Below are 17958 nucleotides of genomic sequence, written 5' to 3' on the forward strand. Positions count from 1 at the left end.
TTGCCTTGATCGTGGTGTCAAGCAACAGATCACAGCAACAGAACGACGACTAAGATGGGGGTGGGGAGGTGGAGTGGAGCTTTGAGGTCTCAAAAGACCTGTGCAGTGCTCAGCTCTCTGTCCTCTACTTGTGGATCAAGATGTGAGTGCTCAGATGTTTCTGCTGCCATGGTTTCCCTCCACCACCATGAATTTTAACCCTCTGAAACTGTAAACCCAATTAGACACTTTCTTTTATAAGATGCCTTGATGGTGTTTTGTCACAGCAAGGGAAAGGCAACTCAACGCTGACCTTGAACTTCTGAGGAGCTAGGGTTAGGAGTGTGGCATAGTACTCGTACTGTTTTCAAGCTTGCCTTTTTTTCAAAGTGAAAAAAGTTTAAAACTACGAAGCCTAAGATTTTTGTTTAAACATTGATACTTTTTGTGTTTTGTATAAAATACATCATAATGGTCACTTTTTAATGCTTTATTCATTGATTAAAAGAATATACATTTAACATAAACCATACAACATCAGTCATCAGGTCAAACATTCAGCTGGTTTCCTTACAGTTTCTGTCAGGAGTTATTTTTGTCTGATCACATATACAAGATAAAATCTCACCACATCTGGCATTTACACACACTGTGCCAGTGGATTCACACTACTGATGTACATATAAAATCCGCATGGTATGTGCTCACTGGAGACAAAACAGTGCACACCTGTCAAAAGGTCATTTAATATAAGATGGTAAAACCATTTGTAAAACATATAAACTTTTTCCATAAATAGAATCATATCTGGACATCTGTTGCATAAATTGTGTTTCCAAAGCTTACAATAGAGCAGCCAGGTCTCAGCACTGCTGGGCACCCACGTTGGCTACTTACTTTATTATTGCAGACTGTCCTTAACATTAAATGCACAACATTCGTACCATTTAAAACTTGGGTCAGGTGGAAGTCTCACAGAGACCACGTCTGTACCGCGGTTGCCCTGAAACAGTTAAATTGGCTTTTAAAGCCTCTCAGATATAACAAGGTTTTAAAACATACTTCATGGAATGTTCTTCATGTATCATAGCAGCTCATACCTGTGATGGAACAAGCTTTTGGTTTTTCCTTTCTTTCCTTTACATTCACTATTCACAGTGAAACAGGTGCATTTTTTTTCTTTTTTTCTTTTTTTTTTTGTTTTGTTTTTTCAGAGTTCTGAGGTTGCTGACTGAGCCACAGCACAGCTGTGTACCACAGGTCGAAATTCGACCTTAAATATTACAATCTAGCAGTATCTGGCTGACCAAAGCTGGCCAGCCCCTGCCAGCATGTGGGCACTTCTTCATGTAAATCTATTCTTTGGCAGCTGACACGCGCGCTGACAGAGAGAATCCAGTGACTTGTTAGGGATTTCACGACCAATGTTGGTTTGCAAGCCTGTGCGTTTACAGTTCTGTGCTTTGACTTAGCCTCAGAGGTTTCCCTGGAATATGGTTTCTTTCTTCCTCTACTGTTTTGAAATCTGGGCTAGAGAAGCTAACTTGAATGTAACATATGAAAAAAATCATGTCAGATATAGTTTAAAAAATCCAGCAATTTGAGTGTTCATGTTTATGTAAATGCATTTTAAAAGGGATTAAGCAATGTCTAACTTATGCTATATGAAATTCAGAATGGTAATTGGCAATATCAATTATTATATAGGTAATGAATGTTAAACTCAGCTTTCTGTTAAAGACAACTCATTTGGGATACTATCTTCCCTTCTATTTCAAACCAAAATCAATGAGATGCTATCAGAATACATAGATGCAGTGCATTGCATACAAATCCACCAGGCTATGGATATTTATTTATATATATATATATACGTATAAAAATATTTGGCTCCTGAGCTCTGGATTCTGACAAACAAAGAATAAAAATGTCAAAAAGGCAGAGTAACTCAGTGAAAAACAAAGTTAGCCAGTAACCTCAGATGACCATTGGCTGTATGTCCTTAAGGTTTGGTAACAATGCCATTAACCGTGAAAGCCCTATACAGTGTCACTTTGAACTTCTAAAACCAATACCCGACTACGTTCTTTGATCAAGAAGTAGAATATACATTTATAATTCTATAAAGCTAATACTGATTAAACACAGCACAAAAGGATTAGTTTACACTACTGAAAAAAAAAAAACATAATGGGACCCTACTTGCATATGTAGCCACAGGAATTATACATTAAAAAAAGCTAAACGTCTTCACTGAAGCTTTGCATCTCTCTGTAAAAATGACGATTTGGTTCAGTGAAGACACTGAGTGATTCAATGTCCAAGACTGCATGCCAAGGTTGACCAAGGCCCAGGGATACCTGCTCAATAAGGTTATGTACTGGATCCACATCCTGGTCGGCTAGTTCACCTTGGTCAAAATCAATGCTTTCTTCGGTGACTTCAAGCACTTTTAGATCAGAGCCACGAAGACGAGCAATGGCAATGAGGTTGTGTGCCCACACGGTGTAACCTTAAAGATAAGCAAAAGGCAACTCTGTCATTCTCTTCTGTTTTATTTTGTCTCTGACAAGTTAGTCTGTTCCTCAGTAGGTGCTTCTTGAGAAGCTTCAAATTTGTATTTACCATGTTGGTCCTTTCCCCTTCTAACACATTAAGAATAAAAGAAATATGACTACCTAGGAGTCTGATACTGTCTTGATGAACAGCATACAGTAGTGAGCTGATAAGTGGTATATAATCTTATTCTGGTATTTCATTCAGCAAAACAAAAGACATTTAAAGTATATAAATACATTTTTAACTTTGGATAATGTATCACAAGGAACAAATTTTATTTCCTATATAGGTCTCTATTAACAATATATAGTAACCTGTAATTTTTCATTATAAAAAAATCATTCCCTATGGTGTCTCACAGTGCATAGTCTCAAGTTCATGACACTTGAAACTCTGAAGGTAACTTGTTCATTATCAGAAGTCATAGAAACCAGAGGAATACTTCAGAACAGAGGTCACCTCTGGGAAAGGATAAGGGGGACAGAAGATGGACAAACTTTACTTGAAAGAAGAAAAAAACTTTAAAAGGGCTGGTTTAAATTAACTTTTAAATAACCTGGCACTTGCTGATTCCTGTTTTTTCCCCCCTCATACATTTTTTGGGTGTATTATGTAAGTGTGCATGCATGTATGTGTATTTGCAAGTGGATGCACATGTATACGCCTGCCTGTGGAGGCCCCAAGACAACGCTGGGTGTCTTCCCTGGTTGCTCTCCAATTTCTTTGTTGAGGCAGGATCTTAAATGGAACCAGAGCTCGCCTGGCTAGTCTAGAGCCAGCTTGACCCAGGGATGCTCTCTGCCTGAGTACAGGGTTTGAGGTGGCCACTGGCTGTTATATGAGTTCTGGGCATCTGAACTCTGGTCCCACATTGGCACAGTAAGAACTCAATCCACTGAACCATACCAACAACCCCTTATTACTTTTAATATGGATCTGTTTCTTGCTACTACCTGTAATATATGGCCCAATTATGAAGACAGACTCTAAAATCATAACAGGCTAAGAAAAATAGTTTCAAAATCAATGTAAGAGTTAGCATACAGAGCTTAAGATATTCTTTGCTTGCCTTATTATTATTTTTAAATAAGGTCTTGTTCTATAGTTCAGGCTGGCCTAGAACTCACTTATGCAGTCCAGGCTGGCCTCTCAAACTCATGACAATCCTACATCAGTCTCTCAAGAGGTAAGATTATGATGTGTGACACCATGCCTGGTGCCTTTTTTTGTAACTGTCTTTGAAGAAAAATGTTACCTTAGTTCATCAGAATAGCAACTCCACTCAAATGAGACTAGTTCACAAACTAAGATGAATGGCTAAGAAATAACATGTACTTAACCAATAGATTATTTCAAGAATATAGTAAATACATTAAAATTAGAATCTGAAGGATGAGGCTGTAAATATAAAAGCCTTATTTTCCCCCCTTCTGTGCTAAGCACTTTGGCATCTTCTGACTGGAATGAATATATTCACAGCAGGTAGACACACACCTGTTTTCTTAGCCATGGCAGAAAAAAGCATTAGTGGGGTGCTCAGAGAGAGCATTCGGGGTTGAGATGTGACTTTCTACTTGTAATATATTTAGGAGCATAAAATACTTTAGGCATGACGTCAGTATCAAGTTATAGCGAACAAGACCACATACCATGAACTGCCAAAAGAGTGAGTTTTGTGCACCTCCATGCTAATAAAACCAAGGGATCTTCATTTCGGTTGTCACTAAGATCTGGAAAACCGGACGTGTCAATCACATCATTCATCAATATAAAATGGGTGAGGAACTTGTCGTACTGCCTGGATATAAGATCAACAATAGCCCCTGAGACACAAGTGACGTAGCTATCAAAGTGAACCCTCTCAAGTGGTATACTGGGTTTCAGAATCTTTAGCATGTCTTCACCTTTGACATCAAAAGCCATTAGATAGACCCGAAGGCTGGAGCTCTTTCGTGACAGGGCTTTCCAGTGCTCATCATTTGGCATGTTGTCTAATGACTTGTGCATCACTGAAACATTGTGGACCAGAAGAGACAGTCGCTGCAAAGGCACATGGTTGCTATCGGTTAAGACTCTCGCCATCTCAGCTGTAAAGTCACAGAAATCCAGGGCAAGTGAACGCAGATTTACAAACCGCTCTAGTTCAACTGCAGTGATGAGAGTGCTGTTGCCAGGAATGTTGTTGTCCAGTAAACTCAGGTGTTCCATGGTGTTGGCAATTGAATTAGACAGAGACGACAGGGATGTTGGGGTCACTATTTCCAGCATAAACCCACAGGACAGCCATTTTAGTTGCCTACTATTGCTCAGTATTTCTTCAAACAGCTGCTGAATTCTACAAGGAAAATATCAGAATTTTGTCACTAGCACTCAGCTCTAAATCTTTTAATGGTGACTTTAAAAACGGGCAACATGACATTCAATGTTGAGATACATTTTTCTCAATAATTAATTTCTATCTAACCTACAGATGCAATTAAAATTCACATTATAATATAGTAAGATACATTAAACATGTAGAAATGTTTCTCATCTTAGGATAATAACATTTTTCAAACTAACATTATGGAATTAAAGACTGATGACATATGACTTATTTTATAACAAAGGCAAGTGAAAAATAACACCTTTAAATAGCAGTAAGGGACTGTGCACAAGAGAACTTTCTTCTGCAGATTATCCAGGTTCATTTCCCAGCATCCACATAGTGGCTCACAACATCTGTAACTTTAGTTTCAGAAGATATGACTCCCTCTTCTGACCTTTGTGGGAACCAGACACACATGTGTTGCATATATACACATTCAGGCAAAACACTCAAACACATAAAGTAAAATATTAAGAATTAATTCATCAAGAAGTACCCAGCAAGCTATATGGTTTATCCTAAAAGACTTATGGCACGGAGTGTCACATAACCACCACTAAAATGCTGGGTTAAAATGCTTCTGGGATTCATATTATACCTCCTGCTCTGTGTGAGTGAGTGAGTGAGTGAGTGTGTGTGTGTCTCTTACACACACACACACACACACACACACACACACACACACACACACACACACACACACACACACAGAGTCTCTCAATCAAACCAGACCTTGCTAAAAGGGCCCGGTCTCCTCTGGTCACCTTGCTCTAGGGATCCCTGGTCTCCAGGTCTTCCAAGGTTAGAATTCTAGGTAGTCTGCCATGTCCATGCATGGCTCACATGAGGACCTTCACAGTTGTGGGTTAAGTGCTTAACTGCGAAGCCAATATATTCTCTTTAGAAAACAGAAATCATCATTCTTGATTGTGTCCTGTGACTTTTCAGAAAGGAGCTAGACTTATTATTACCATAAGCCCCGTAAAGCTTACTGCAGAACTTACTGCTTAATCTTCTTGCCGTCAGGGTCTACCCTGCTGAGGTACGCGCTGGACAAATTTCCTTGCTGCTGTACAACACTTATGTCTCCAAAAAGACTAAACTTCTGGAGGTTCCTACAGGAGAAAATGGTTAAAATGATTATCTAAATGCTTTAACTACTGTGGAAAACAGTGACTGAACTGGAACTCTGAACTCACAGGTCTTAGGTACAAATGAGTGACATTGGGAACAGAGCACTTTAACTTATAAAAATGTCAATCATAAGGACTTCTCAAATAAGCTGGTAGTGGTAGCACACACCTTTAATACAGCACTAGGGAGGCAAAGGTAAGGCTGTGAGTTCAAAGCTAATCCCAGGACAACCACCAGATCTATTACATGGGGAAACACTGTCTCAAGGAAGGGAGGGAAGGAGGAAAGGAAGCAAGCAAACAGACATCTAAAAAAAGGAATGGCCCCTTAGTAATACATATGACTACTTGGTCACTGGGGAGTGGAGCTACTTGACAAGGAGAGGTATGGCCTTGTTAGAGGGAGTGTGTTACTGGGAGTTGGCTTTGGGGCATTAAAAGCTCAAGCTTTTTCTCTTTTCCTGCTGGCTGCTGATGCAGAGACAGAACTTTTAGCCATCTCCAGTACTATGTCTTCTTGTATGCTGCCATTCTTCCCACCATAATGATGATGGGCTAAACCTTTGAACTGGAAGCAAACCCAATCAACTGCTCTCCTTTATAAGAGCTGTGGTCACAGTGTCTTCACAGCAGTACAAACCCTAAAACACTAGGTAACTTAGCTGAAAAATGGGGCACTGCCCCAAAGTTATTTTCTGTAAGAAATACACTTTAAGTGAAATATAAAGAAAACCTTCCCCAGTTTTGTGACCATTTAGTTAAGTCAAAGCATATTAAAACAAAACAAAAAACCTCTATATTTTGAGGAGGGTCTCACTGGATGTGGGTCCCAGCACCCACTTGGTGACTCACAATTGCCTGTAACTCCAATTCCAGGCTAGCCAACACCCTCTTCTGGACTCTGCAGGTACCGAATGTACATGGTGCATAAACATACATGAAGACAAAACCCCACACATATGCAACAGAAAGAGATCTAAAAGAAAACCTAAAACAGCTTAAAATGGGAGATCTGATATTTGCACAGCAATGCACACAGATGCTGGGGAAGGGACCCTGCACTAGTTTATTTGTGGTGCTGTGGTGGTGAGTCATCTTACGAGAGGTATTATAGTCAAACTTCACCTTCAATAACAGTAGTAGCCACTGCATTGTTACATCCACAAGCCCCAAAGGTCATCTCTTTCTACCAAGCAAATGACAACTCTGAGAATCAGAGTGAATCCAGGGAACTGCTTATGTATGGGATACTAATTCATAGACGTGTGAGTCTATGTGGAGGAACTGTGCTCCATCACAGAGGGCTGTGGAGGACCCTTACAGCTAGGCATGACTGAGCACTTAAGTTTCTGTGCCCTGAATTACCAACACAGACAGCCTTGGCCCTGCTGCTTTCTATGTTTTCAAGGTCTGAGAGACAAGTGGTAGAAACTCAGCTGCTTTGCTGTTACCATTCCATGCCTATGCCCACACTAGCACAGAGCCTCTGGTATGAGAAGGCATTTACCACAGTTGATGTCTGTCTAATTATCTTTCTTTTCTTCCTTTCTTTCCTTCTCTTCCTCCCCGCTCCCTTTCCTGAGATAGGTTCTATGTAGCCCTGGCTGTCTTAGAGTTTGATATGTATGCCAGGATAGCCTTGAACTCCCAGAGATCCATCTATCTTTGCCTCCAAGTGCTGGGATTAGAGGCATTGCTATAAGTGGCTTTCATTTTTTTTACAAAAAATTTCTATGCTTTAAAATTTCTGGTCTGCTTCTGAACTGTTATTATGTCTACTTTAATTTCCTCTGAGTAGCAATGGGGACTGAGATCTCAAGAGAAATTTTCCACTAAGACCCCAATGCAAAAGCTATAGATGCCAACAAATGTGCACATTTGTAGTGTAGAAACACAAGACATATAAAGGCAACATGAATGCTGTAAAAGTTCACTCCTCACTAAATGAACCAAATGATACTGAAATGGCTGAGATTTAAGGAATTAAAACACTTGTTTTTTGTTTTTTGTTTGTTTTTTAAGCTGTAAGGATTTTCATTTCATATTTGTTAGTTACAAAGAATTTGCACTAAAAGTCCTATGAAATATCAATATAAAATTTCTTGTTCAAAACTCACACACACAAAAAACTCACAACAATTTGACACAAACGAGTTTCTGAAATATTAGCTTTGCATATTCATTTTAGGACATACAATGTATTTTTAATAAACATTTTTATTTTTTACATATATATTTATATTATTATTATACATATATACAATAAACTACCTATAGCAAGAAGAACCATGACACAATCAGGAATTATACAAATGTTAAATTCTTAGTGTTTTGGCTATTTGTATTTGACAGCCTTGAAGATAACATCTTTCCTATCTTAAAACACTTAGTTTTAAAAACGATCAAGACTAAAAAGAAGACTCAAATAGGTGTAAGGAAGTTATTTCAAGACTAGGATGAAAATTTCAACAACTTGTATAGCATGGAAACTTTGGAAATGAAATAGCTCAGCAAAAGCCAAAACAAAACAAATTTGACCCAGTGGATGGCATACCTTATAGTCCTAGGGCACAGCATACTAGATTGAGCAGAAGAAAGAATATCAGGGATTAAAGCAAGGTCGAGATTTTACCTCATTCAGATATCAGTAAAGAAAACGTCATTATGGCTATGACCCTCAAGAACTGTAGGGTATGATCCAAAGACCAGTGCTGCTTAACAATCCTTGAATTAGAAGGTGCTGAAATACAAACCAAAGGCATTAGGGAAACAAACAATGTGCCCCTCCCCCCACAAACTCATATTCAGTGAAATTAGAGCAGAAAATTCCCCCCAATACAGAGCAAGTTGTAGTCATCCAAGATTAAGAAGCATCTAGAACTCCAAACATGACCAGAAAAGAATCTCTCAAAGTAAAGAATTCAGAATGAAGAAAAGAATATTCAAAACTGCCTAGAGAAAAGAGCCAAGTCATTTACAAAGGCAAACCTATCAGCATTACTTTAGCTCTCAGAGGAAACGCCAAGACCAACAAAGAATAGGATGGTGTGCTTCAAGCCTTGACAGTAAATAACCACAAGCCAAGGTTTCTCTAGCTAGCAACGTTATTTGTTACTCCTTAAATGGATGGATTAAACAGACTCCAGGATAAGCATAAACTAAGCAATTCCTGCCCTCTAAGCCAGCACCACAAAAACAAACAAACAAATAAACCAAACCAAAATCACAAGATTACTACTATGTACAGATGAGAAAGAATGCCACAATGATAAGAACTAAGAATAAACTTCACAAGCCAGGTGTGGTGGCATACAACTTTAATCCCAGCACTCGGGAGGCAGAGGCAGGTGGATAGATGTGAGTTTGGGACCAGCCTGGTTTACAAAGTGATTCCAGGACAGCCAAGGCTACACAGAAAGACCCTGTCTCGAAAAACAAAAACAACAATAACAAAAGAACTTCACAAAAAGAAATGAACATAGAATAGGAAAGAATCAAACATTTTTCTAGTCAGTAAGCCAGCAAACCTTTAAAATTAGTAAGAAAGAAAGAAAAGTCAACCAGGAAATAACCAACTACAACCAAATTGAAGGAATTAACATACACTTCTCAATAAGAACCATAAACGTAAATGATCTGCAGTATCTAAAAGCTAACTTCTCAGTGGTAACTCAACATGATCTTAAATCTCCAAATAAAAGACACAGCTTGGCTTAAATGGATTAAAGATAAGATCTGAGGTGTGAGAAAGCTCAGTTGGTACACTGCTTGCATGCAGGCCTGACCTCATAAAGGCAGGGTAGAAAGAACCAACTCCCTCACATGTGTGCTATGCTTCACATGCTGTGCCATACATTTTGTGCATGCATACATACAAATAATAATAACTACATCCATAAACCTCTAATTAGTCCTTAGCAAACACTAATCTTTTTACCACCTCCATAGTTCTGCCTATTGTAGAATTTTATACAATTGAAATAATCTCATATACAGCCTTTTCAGATTGTTTTATTTAGCAATATACTTCGAGGCTTTCATGTCTTTAATAATAACTCACACTTTTTAGCACTGAATGATAATTTATTGTCTAGATTACCAGTTTTTTTTTTTTTAAAGAAAATGTCTTCTCTTCCTGAAAGTCAGTTTTTATTAGTGTAATTACATAATGGATTTTATGACATTTTATACATTTACATAGTATGTTTTGATCATATTAATTCCCACTATCCTTTTCTTATTCCCTTTCCACTCACATGATTCTCTTTCACTTCCCAACTAATTCCCCCTGTGGAGCCCAGGAGCCCGCCTGGAGTAAGTGTGAGGTCTAGGCATGTCAAAACTCCAAAAATCTCATCTAGAGATTGGCAAGAGTAGGACTCCTCCTCTCTGCCCTGGGCCTGTATGTCTGTTGAGGTGGTCATGTAGCCTAGCACAGGTTGGAGTTTAAATGTCCTCTTTCCCTAAGGTCATGTCTAGTAAGCATGTGCAATTCCTCTTCATGCAAATAAGGCATTCCCAGCACCTTCGCCCTACGCAATGATGTACATTTTCCCTGAAAGCCTTTACCCCTTCCCCTGCCTCACTCTCCCTCTAGTTCCACCTGTCATAATCACAAACGATACCCCTTCGCCCTTTTTGAAATAACTCAATGAGTTTCATTAAGATTGCTTTCAGGAACATGACTGAAGGGTTGTTCAGAGCGGAGGAGTTGTTTAGAGTTGTATGGGCACCGTAATAGTGGCAACTATTACAGGCACACAAACCCTCACGGTGAGATGGTGTCCAGGAGTTCCCCTTCCATGACAAAAGGCTGATAGGTCCAGAGCATGGGCAGAGTACCAGAAGGTGTTAACACTCAAGTAAATGCCCCTCTGTCCTCGTTACCTTTAATCTATCATAAATCCTCAAGGAAGGAGCCTTGCCAGCTCCTCCCTCATTCATGACTTGTCCCTAAAATTTTTGAAGACTTTTTTGTTCTTGTAATACTGTTGTGGAGGTTTGAATGAGCCCTCCCCTCCCCCACAGGATCATGTATTTTTGGGCTTAGTCCTAGCTGATGAACTGTTTGAAAAGGATTAGGAAGAGTGTTGCTAGGGATAGGCTTTGAGGTTTCAAAAACTGAAGCCAGGTCCAGTGTCTCTCTACATGCTCTCTGTGTATCAGGATATAAAACTCTCAGCTACTTCTCCAGCACCATGCATGCTGCCTGCCTGCCATGATGATAATGAGCTAACCCTCTCAAACTGTAAGCAAGCTCCAATTAAACACCTTTTTAAAAAATAAGAGTTGCCTTGGCCACTGTATCTTTTCACAGGAATAAATGAATAAGACAATCTCCTATAAGCTCCATCATTCTTCCCGTCTGCCTCTCAGAGATTTTCCTGACACTCTTTCCAGATAAAAATTCTGTCAGGTTCAGGCCATGAACTGCTCCGTGTACTTGGAATGTTACTTGCTCTGAGACACACAGGCAACTCTAGTCACTCACACTACAGCTCTAAATGCCTCTCCAAAGAGGTCTTTATGTACCACTCTATCTACTGTTGCAACTTAAGTCATGGTGTGGTGTATGCAGTGTGTGCTCATCTGCATGTGCATGCACACTGAGGCCAGGAGGATGCTGATGTCTTCTTCTACTATCTTGTGTCTTTCATTGAACAGGAAGACCGTCTTTTCTGCTAAGCAGGCTGGCCTGTGAGTTCCCAGGATCTCCATGTTCCTGCCCCCGTGATGAGGCTACATGATGTTGAGGACTTCAGCTCAGGTCCTCAAGCTCCTGCAGCAGATGTTCCTCTCATGAAGCCGTCTCCCCAGCTGTAGCAGGGCCTGGTGTATACTATTTCTGAGTGCTCACAACATGACTCCTTACCTGTGTATGTTAAATAACAAGACCAAATCTAAGATTTACTAATTGACCTTTTGATGAAATACTGCTGAAATTTGGATACGGATTATTCTCAAAGTCCATAGCTAAAGTAGGCCTGCGCAATTCTGGAGGGTGGAAAATTTTAAAATGGGATAGGTCTAAAAGCAAGAGGGGAATTGACCAAGCTGAAACCTTCAAAATTGTAAGCAAAGACTATTATTTTTGACAAGGTCTATTTATGTCGCCCAGGCTGTCTTGGAACTCACTATATAGAGCATGCAGGCCTCAAACTCACAGAGATCCTCCTGCCTCTACTTCCTAAGTGCTGGGATGAAAGGTGCACACCACCAAACCTGGCAACTCTTCTTTTTAGCAGTTAATTTAGTTGAAGCATATACTATATGAATAAAAAAGGATAATGACATTGATGTAACCATAAAATGGCCTGTCTACAAACTAGTAAGGAGAGGCAATTATAGAGAATTATAAAGAAGAAAAACCACCCCCATACATAACTTTGCTGGCCTGGTGTAACAAACTTTAAAAAACAAACAAACAAACAAACAAACAAACAAAAAAAACCACTGTTCTTATATGAAGCTTATATGAAATGTGTAGAGCGGAAAGATAAACATCAATTTAACGGTATTAATATGTCCACATCTACTGCTAAAGAAGTGCACTTGCCTACAACAAATGAGATTCATGGAATGCTCCTGAAAAGAGCATTTTTAATAGGTGAACCTGTTATATATTATCTCAAATCTTTTTTTTTTTTTTTTTGTTTGGACTTATTTATTATCTATTTAGGTGTTTCGAGACAAGGTTTCTCTGTGTAGCCCTGAGTAGCGAGCCCTACTCGCTTTGTAGACCGGGTTAGCCTTGAACTCACAGAGATCGCCTGCCTCTGCCTCCCGAGCGCTAGGATCAAAGGTGTGCGCCACCACTCCCGGCTTATTATCTCAAATCTTACTGGTAACTTTAAGGTTTTCATTCTTCCTAAGTATGAAATACAGCATTTCAAAAGTAAGTATTTAATTTAACACCTTGGCTGAAAGCTACAAACATATTTCTGAACTTGTTTTGAATGTGGTAGAATTTCTTCAAGAGCCACGGCAGAAGAAGTTCAACTCATTTAACGCACTTTTAAAGCTGTGGCACACACATTTAACCCCAGCAGTTGGAAGGCAGAAGGAGGTAGATCTCTGTGAGTTCAAGTCCAGCCTGGTAGAGAGAGACAGAGAGGGAGAGGGGAGGGAGGAAGAAAACTAACAAAACAAAAACCAAGGAACAAAACAAAATATTTTAATGAGCTCTTACTGCATCTTTAGACAAGGCAGGAGCTCTTGCCTTCTGTAGAGAAAAGATTTCTGAAACCCTGTGTTTTACCTTTGTTGATTATCATCTGTAGCTAACATATATGATACTAGTATGGCAGCCATATTCACTCTGCCAGTATATGTAATTCAAATCAAGAAAAGCTGCCAGTTATTCTCTCAGAAGATCAATAACCTGATTATACCCCACAACTCTAGGTTGAGGTTTTAGTTCTTTTCCTGCAGGGTATGAACACATCTGGAACAAAAGAAAAATAACTATGAATTGTGTAAAGCAGTTCAGCACAAGGCTTGGAAGCAGGATGCCTGATACAGTAGGATTCATATTCTGCTTTCTGCTTAAAAAATAGCAGAAATCATAAATCCAAGAACATTAAAAATATAAAGAATGTATGTTTATACTTCTCCTTAGTTATTAAATGTTGGCATATAAGAAGCACAGGTTCAGTCCCCAATATCATTAAATTGGGAGTGGTACACACACCTGTACTTTAACACTAGGAAAACACTTGGTTTGAAAATGAACAAAAACCTACTAAGTGACATTGTTAATACTCTATTTTAGGTTTGTAGTTATAATCACAAGTGTCACTAAAAGTTAAAAAAAAAGTTTAAAAAAGTCACAGGCTTCACTAAAGTTAGTGAATAAGAAACTTAAGGTTAAAATGCTTTTAATTTATTAAAGCTTTAAGGAAAAGTCTCATTTATATTTGTAACATTTGAATACTTGAAATATCAAGAGTATTTAGACACTTCCAAAAATAAAGATGGCATTAACTTATTTCCAAATATATAAACATAACTTACTTACTTTCTTTTCTTTTCTTTCTTTCTTTTTTTTTTTTTTGAAAGAAAGGGACTAGTGTATCCCACCCTAGCCTTAAACTAACTATAGCCAAAGCTGACCTTGAATTCTGGATCCTTCTGCTTCTTCCAAGTGTTGAAGAACAAGTGTGTGCTACCACACCCAATTTAAGTGGTGCTGGGAACTGAGCCCAGGGCTTTCTGTAGAAAAGTGCTAGAAAGCCTAGTATGGTGGCAAACACCTTTAATCTCAGCACTTGGGAGGCAAAGGCAGGAGATCACTGTGAGTTGGAGGCCAGCCTGGTCTACAAAGCAAGTCCAGACAGCTACCCAGAGAAATTTTGTCTTGGAAAAACAAACAAACAAACAAACAAACAAACAGTGCTAGAAAAGCTCTTATCAACTAAGCTACACTCCAGTCCAACAGGATTCAGTTTTAAAATAGAAAGCATTAGTACAAATAATGCACACACATACGGTAAACATGCTATCAAACCACCACAGTGTACTGTTCCATTACTACAGCAGATGAAAGAAAAACCCTTACAATCATGGATAACTCACAGCTGTTAGCAGAGACATGATAGTGGAACCAGGACAGACACATGTGGACTCACAAACAAGTACATCAGGACAAAAACTTAAATGGTAGGGTGAAAAAGAGAAGGAAAGACAAAATATAGGACACTACTATTGTGTATATATGCTATAGATCCACCCAGAAATTACTAAGATACCTAAAAGAACTACGCACCGCACCGTGAGAAGTTGTTTTTACTTGAATCAAAGGCACTTAGCACCCCCTGACTGTGTTGTTGTTTTTTTCTTTGCAGGGCGAGTTGATTTCAGAACAAATCAGCTGGTTCCCAGCTACATTCAACTCTGAGAGAAAACCTCCAGTATCTGATTAAGAATATTTTTAGCCTTAGTAGTCTATCTTGACAAATAAAGTCAAAGCAAGGAAATAGAATGGATTAATGTGAAAAGCTTAGAAACCAGTCAGAGTCTTGGAATAATGGAGCCATGTTTCCATAAACAATTTTTTTGTATTGTTTTGCTTCTTGAGATGGAAATTCACAAAACCCAGGCTGGCTTTGAACTTGCTATGTAGCACAAGATGACCTTGAACTCCTGATCTCCCTGCCTTTTTAGCTCCCAAGTACTGGGATTCCAGATCTGTATCATGCCTGGCTTCCACATACAATACAATGCTATAACACCTACAGTCTAACCTATTCCAGGCAGGGTTTCTCTGTGTAGCCTTGGCTGTCCTGGAACTCTCTGTAGACCAGGCTGGCCACAAACTCAGAGATCCCTCTGCCTCCCCGAGTGCTGAGATTAAAGGCATGTGCCACTACTGCCCTGCTTAATCTCTGGATTTAAACATAGATTATGAAAAAAACCATAATCTATACATAGACATACATGGCTTAGCATTAACCACAACCTACTCACAAACATACTTAAAATAAAGATGATGGGATATTAATTGTGAAAGGAAGGGCGCTGCTCTTAGAAACAGTGTCACACAGCAATGTGCACATCACTTGACCTATTAAGGACCCGTTTCTGGTATGTAAAGTGGACAATATTTTCTGCCCTGACCCTGACTGTTCTAATTACAACTATGTAAGGGCGTCTCTCTGTCTGTCTGTCTCTCTCCAAACTTTCTCCCAAATTAAGAGTTGTTGTAAGAATGGAATAAATATCCAGATACAGAAAACATAAATATAGTTTGAAGGACACTAGACTTTCATGGGACAATAGAGAAATATTGATTAGGATGGGTTATAAGCTATGTGGAATTTTAGTAAAGACCTGATGCAAAGTGAGTTTCATACTTACCCCTCATAGACTCTGGCCAGCTTCTTTACCCCACCCCAAATTATATGGCGTTACTTTTGTGTGAATCGTTGGGAATAAGTTCAGTCTGATGGTGCATGGGGTGGGGCTTCGAGTCTGACAGTTTTCTCCCCCAATAATTTTAACAAGCTTTCCTCCCATTCTTTGAGCCTGGCCTAGCCTAATAAAGCTATTTCAGGTAAGAAAAGAACTGTTAAGGAATTCTTACAGGCTAAGTCTTGTTATCATGAACACCAGCAGAAATCATGGACACCTCCTCACTAAGAATTATCTATCACCAAAGGTCAAACTCAGAATCGGAAAACCGTCTTGACCGTCTTGTTTTCTTACTCGTAACTCATAACTCTCCCACGCATAAAATAAGAATCACATTCCTGGCCATGAGATAGAGCTACCGGTAGCTCTATCTCATGGCCAAGAACGGATGAATGAAACCATGCCTGGGAGGCGCAGAAGAAGAAAACGGTGTTTGATAAAGTGTCGCTCAGTTATCGCCTCTTGTCTCCGGAAACATCCGGGTCAGGACCGAGAGCTGCACCTACACAAGGCCACGCCGAGGCGGGCCGGCGCATCCCACGGGATCTTAGCAAGGGGAAGGGGAGACCCTCGAGGCTCCCACGCAAGCCTACCTGTTGTTCCGGATGCTGAGCAGCACGCACAACACCAGCTCCAAGTAGATGCGCAGCACTTCCAGCCAGCGGGAGGACAGCTGCAGGGCCTCTCCTTCCTCCCCTCCGGTGCCCGTGTCGGCTCCACCGCCGCCGCAGTCGCCCGGACCGCCGCCTCCGCTCAGGTAATTCTCCGCGGCGAACTCAACCCGCAGCTCCCGCACGAACCAGCCGCACTTGCGCATGAGGAACTCTAGCCGCGGCTGCTCCGCCGGCGAGATGCGGAGGCAGATGCGGAGCTGGGGCCACAGCGCCGGGTAGAAGAGGCACTCCCGCCAGTGCGAGCAGGAGGCCGAGGCCCGCAGCCGGTCGGGCGGCGGCAGAAAGGAGAAGATGTGCACGATGAGTTCGCTGGGCAGCGACGCGGCGCCGGCCGCCTGCCCGCACAGAGCCATCCGGCCCCGCCGCCGGCCGCTCGCCTCCGGCCGCCCGCGCACTCCTCGCAGCAGGCCCCGCAGCCGGCGCAGCTGCCGCAGCCGCAGCCGCCGCCGCCACCGCACCACCCGGGCGGCCCCGGCTCGGGTTCGCGCTCCCGGCGGTCGGGGCTGCGGCACTGACAAGAACAACAACATCAATGACAAGGAAGAAGGGGGCGGAACCGTCGTGCGCCTCGGCGGAACCAAGTGCAGCGTGAGTGGCGGAGAGGGGGGAAAAGCTTAGGCGGGGAGACCTTGCGCGCCGCCAGCCGCCGGCTTTCCGTACCGCACGCAAGTGCTCCCGGACCGGCCCAGTCAACAACCTCAAAACCCTCGCTCGAACGGACCCAGGGCCCGGAGGCGGCCCGCGCTGCCTCGGAGGAAACGGTGGCTCTACCCGTACCCGGCCACAGAGGCTCGGTAGTGGTAGAGACTGGGCTTGACGTCAGCGGCGACGGGCGGAGCCTGGCGCGGCTGTGAGCGACTTCCGGAACCGGGGAGCTCCTGGTTGCCTGGATCGCGCGGCACGTGATCCAGGACGCCGGCGGGATAGAGGGCGGGGCTAGTGGCGCGAGGGCGGGGCCACGCACGGCGTCCCTCGCGGGATAGGCCCGGCCCCTGCAGCGTGCTCAAGGCGGAACTCCGGCGTGAGTCCTGCGCGAAGTCCCGATGCTTTCTCATTCGCTGGGCTGAGGTTGCGGCCCCCGAGGCCCCGCAGGCAGCGGCGTCTTTCTACAACCTACTTGCTCAGAGTAGGGCGAAATAGGCTGCTGAGAGCCGGGTGGAGGCGGCTCGAGGACTTTCCTCTTCCGATTTGCAGAGGCCTCTCACGCCCCAATGCGGAACGAGTGACGACAGCGCCACCCTTCGTATTTAGAGGCAGGAAAAAAGTGACTAAGGATTTCTATTTTTTTTAGAGCTGGTACCCAGACTTAAAGGCTCTTTGAACCCTTGTCTGTAAA

The 17958-nt window shown here is 41.6% G+C and overlaps 1 protein-coding gene across 1 annotated transcript; it reads right to left on the reverse strand.

Annotated features, from left to right (window-relative positions):
* Positions 1–454: 454 nt before the first annotated feature.
* Fbxo33 (F-box protein 33) lies at positions 455–17423 on the reverse strand. The gene is made up of 4 exons (XM_051146568.1): positions 16542–17423; positions 5911–6021; positions 4188–4873; positions 455–2491 (listed from the first exon to the last, which is right to left on the reverse strand). Exons 1-4 carry the CDS (start codon positions 17150–17152, stop codon positions 2220–2222), a joined length of 1680 nt encoding a protein of 559 aa, XP_051002525.1. The 5' UTR covers positions 17153–17423; the 3' UTR covers positions 455–2219.
* Between the last annotated feature and the right edge of the window lie 535 nt (positions 17424–17958).

This window comes from Acomys russatus, chromosome 1, assembly GCF_903995435.1.
Source record: "Acomys russatus chromosome 1, mAcoRus1.1, whole genome shotgun sequence".
Taxonomy (NCBI): domain Eukaryota; kingdom Metazoa; phylum Chordata; class Mammalia; order Rodentia; family Muridae; genus Acomys; species Acomys russatus.

What these genes read in the sequence shown, in the direction of transcription:
- Fbxo33 (XM_051146568.1), bottom strand. Translation starts at nt 17,152, where the DNA reads ATGTTGTTGTTCTTGTCAGTGCCGCAGCCCCGACCGCCGGGAGCGCGA. An exon ending in CTCAGCATCCGGAACAACAG is followed by an intron (nt 6,022 to 16,541) that starts GTAGGCTTGCGT and finishes TTTCTCCTGTAG; the next exon opens with GAACCTCCAGAAGTTTAGTC. An exon ending in GACGGCAAGAAGATTAAGCA is followed by an intron (nt 4,874 to 5,910) that starts GTAAGTTCTGCA and finishes TTTTCCTTGTAG; the next exon opens with AATTCAGCAGCTGTTTGAAG.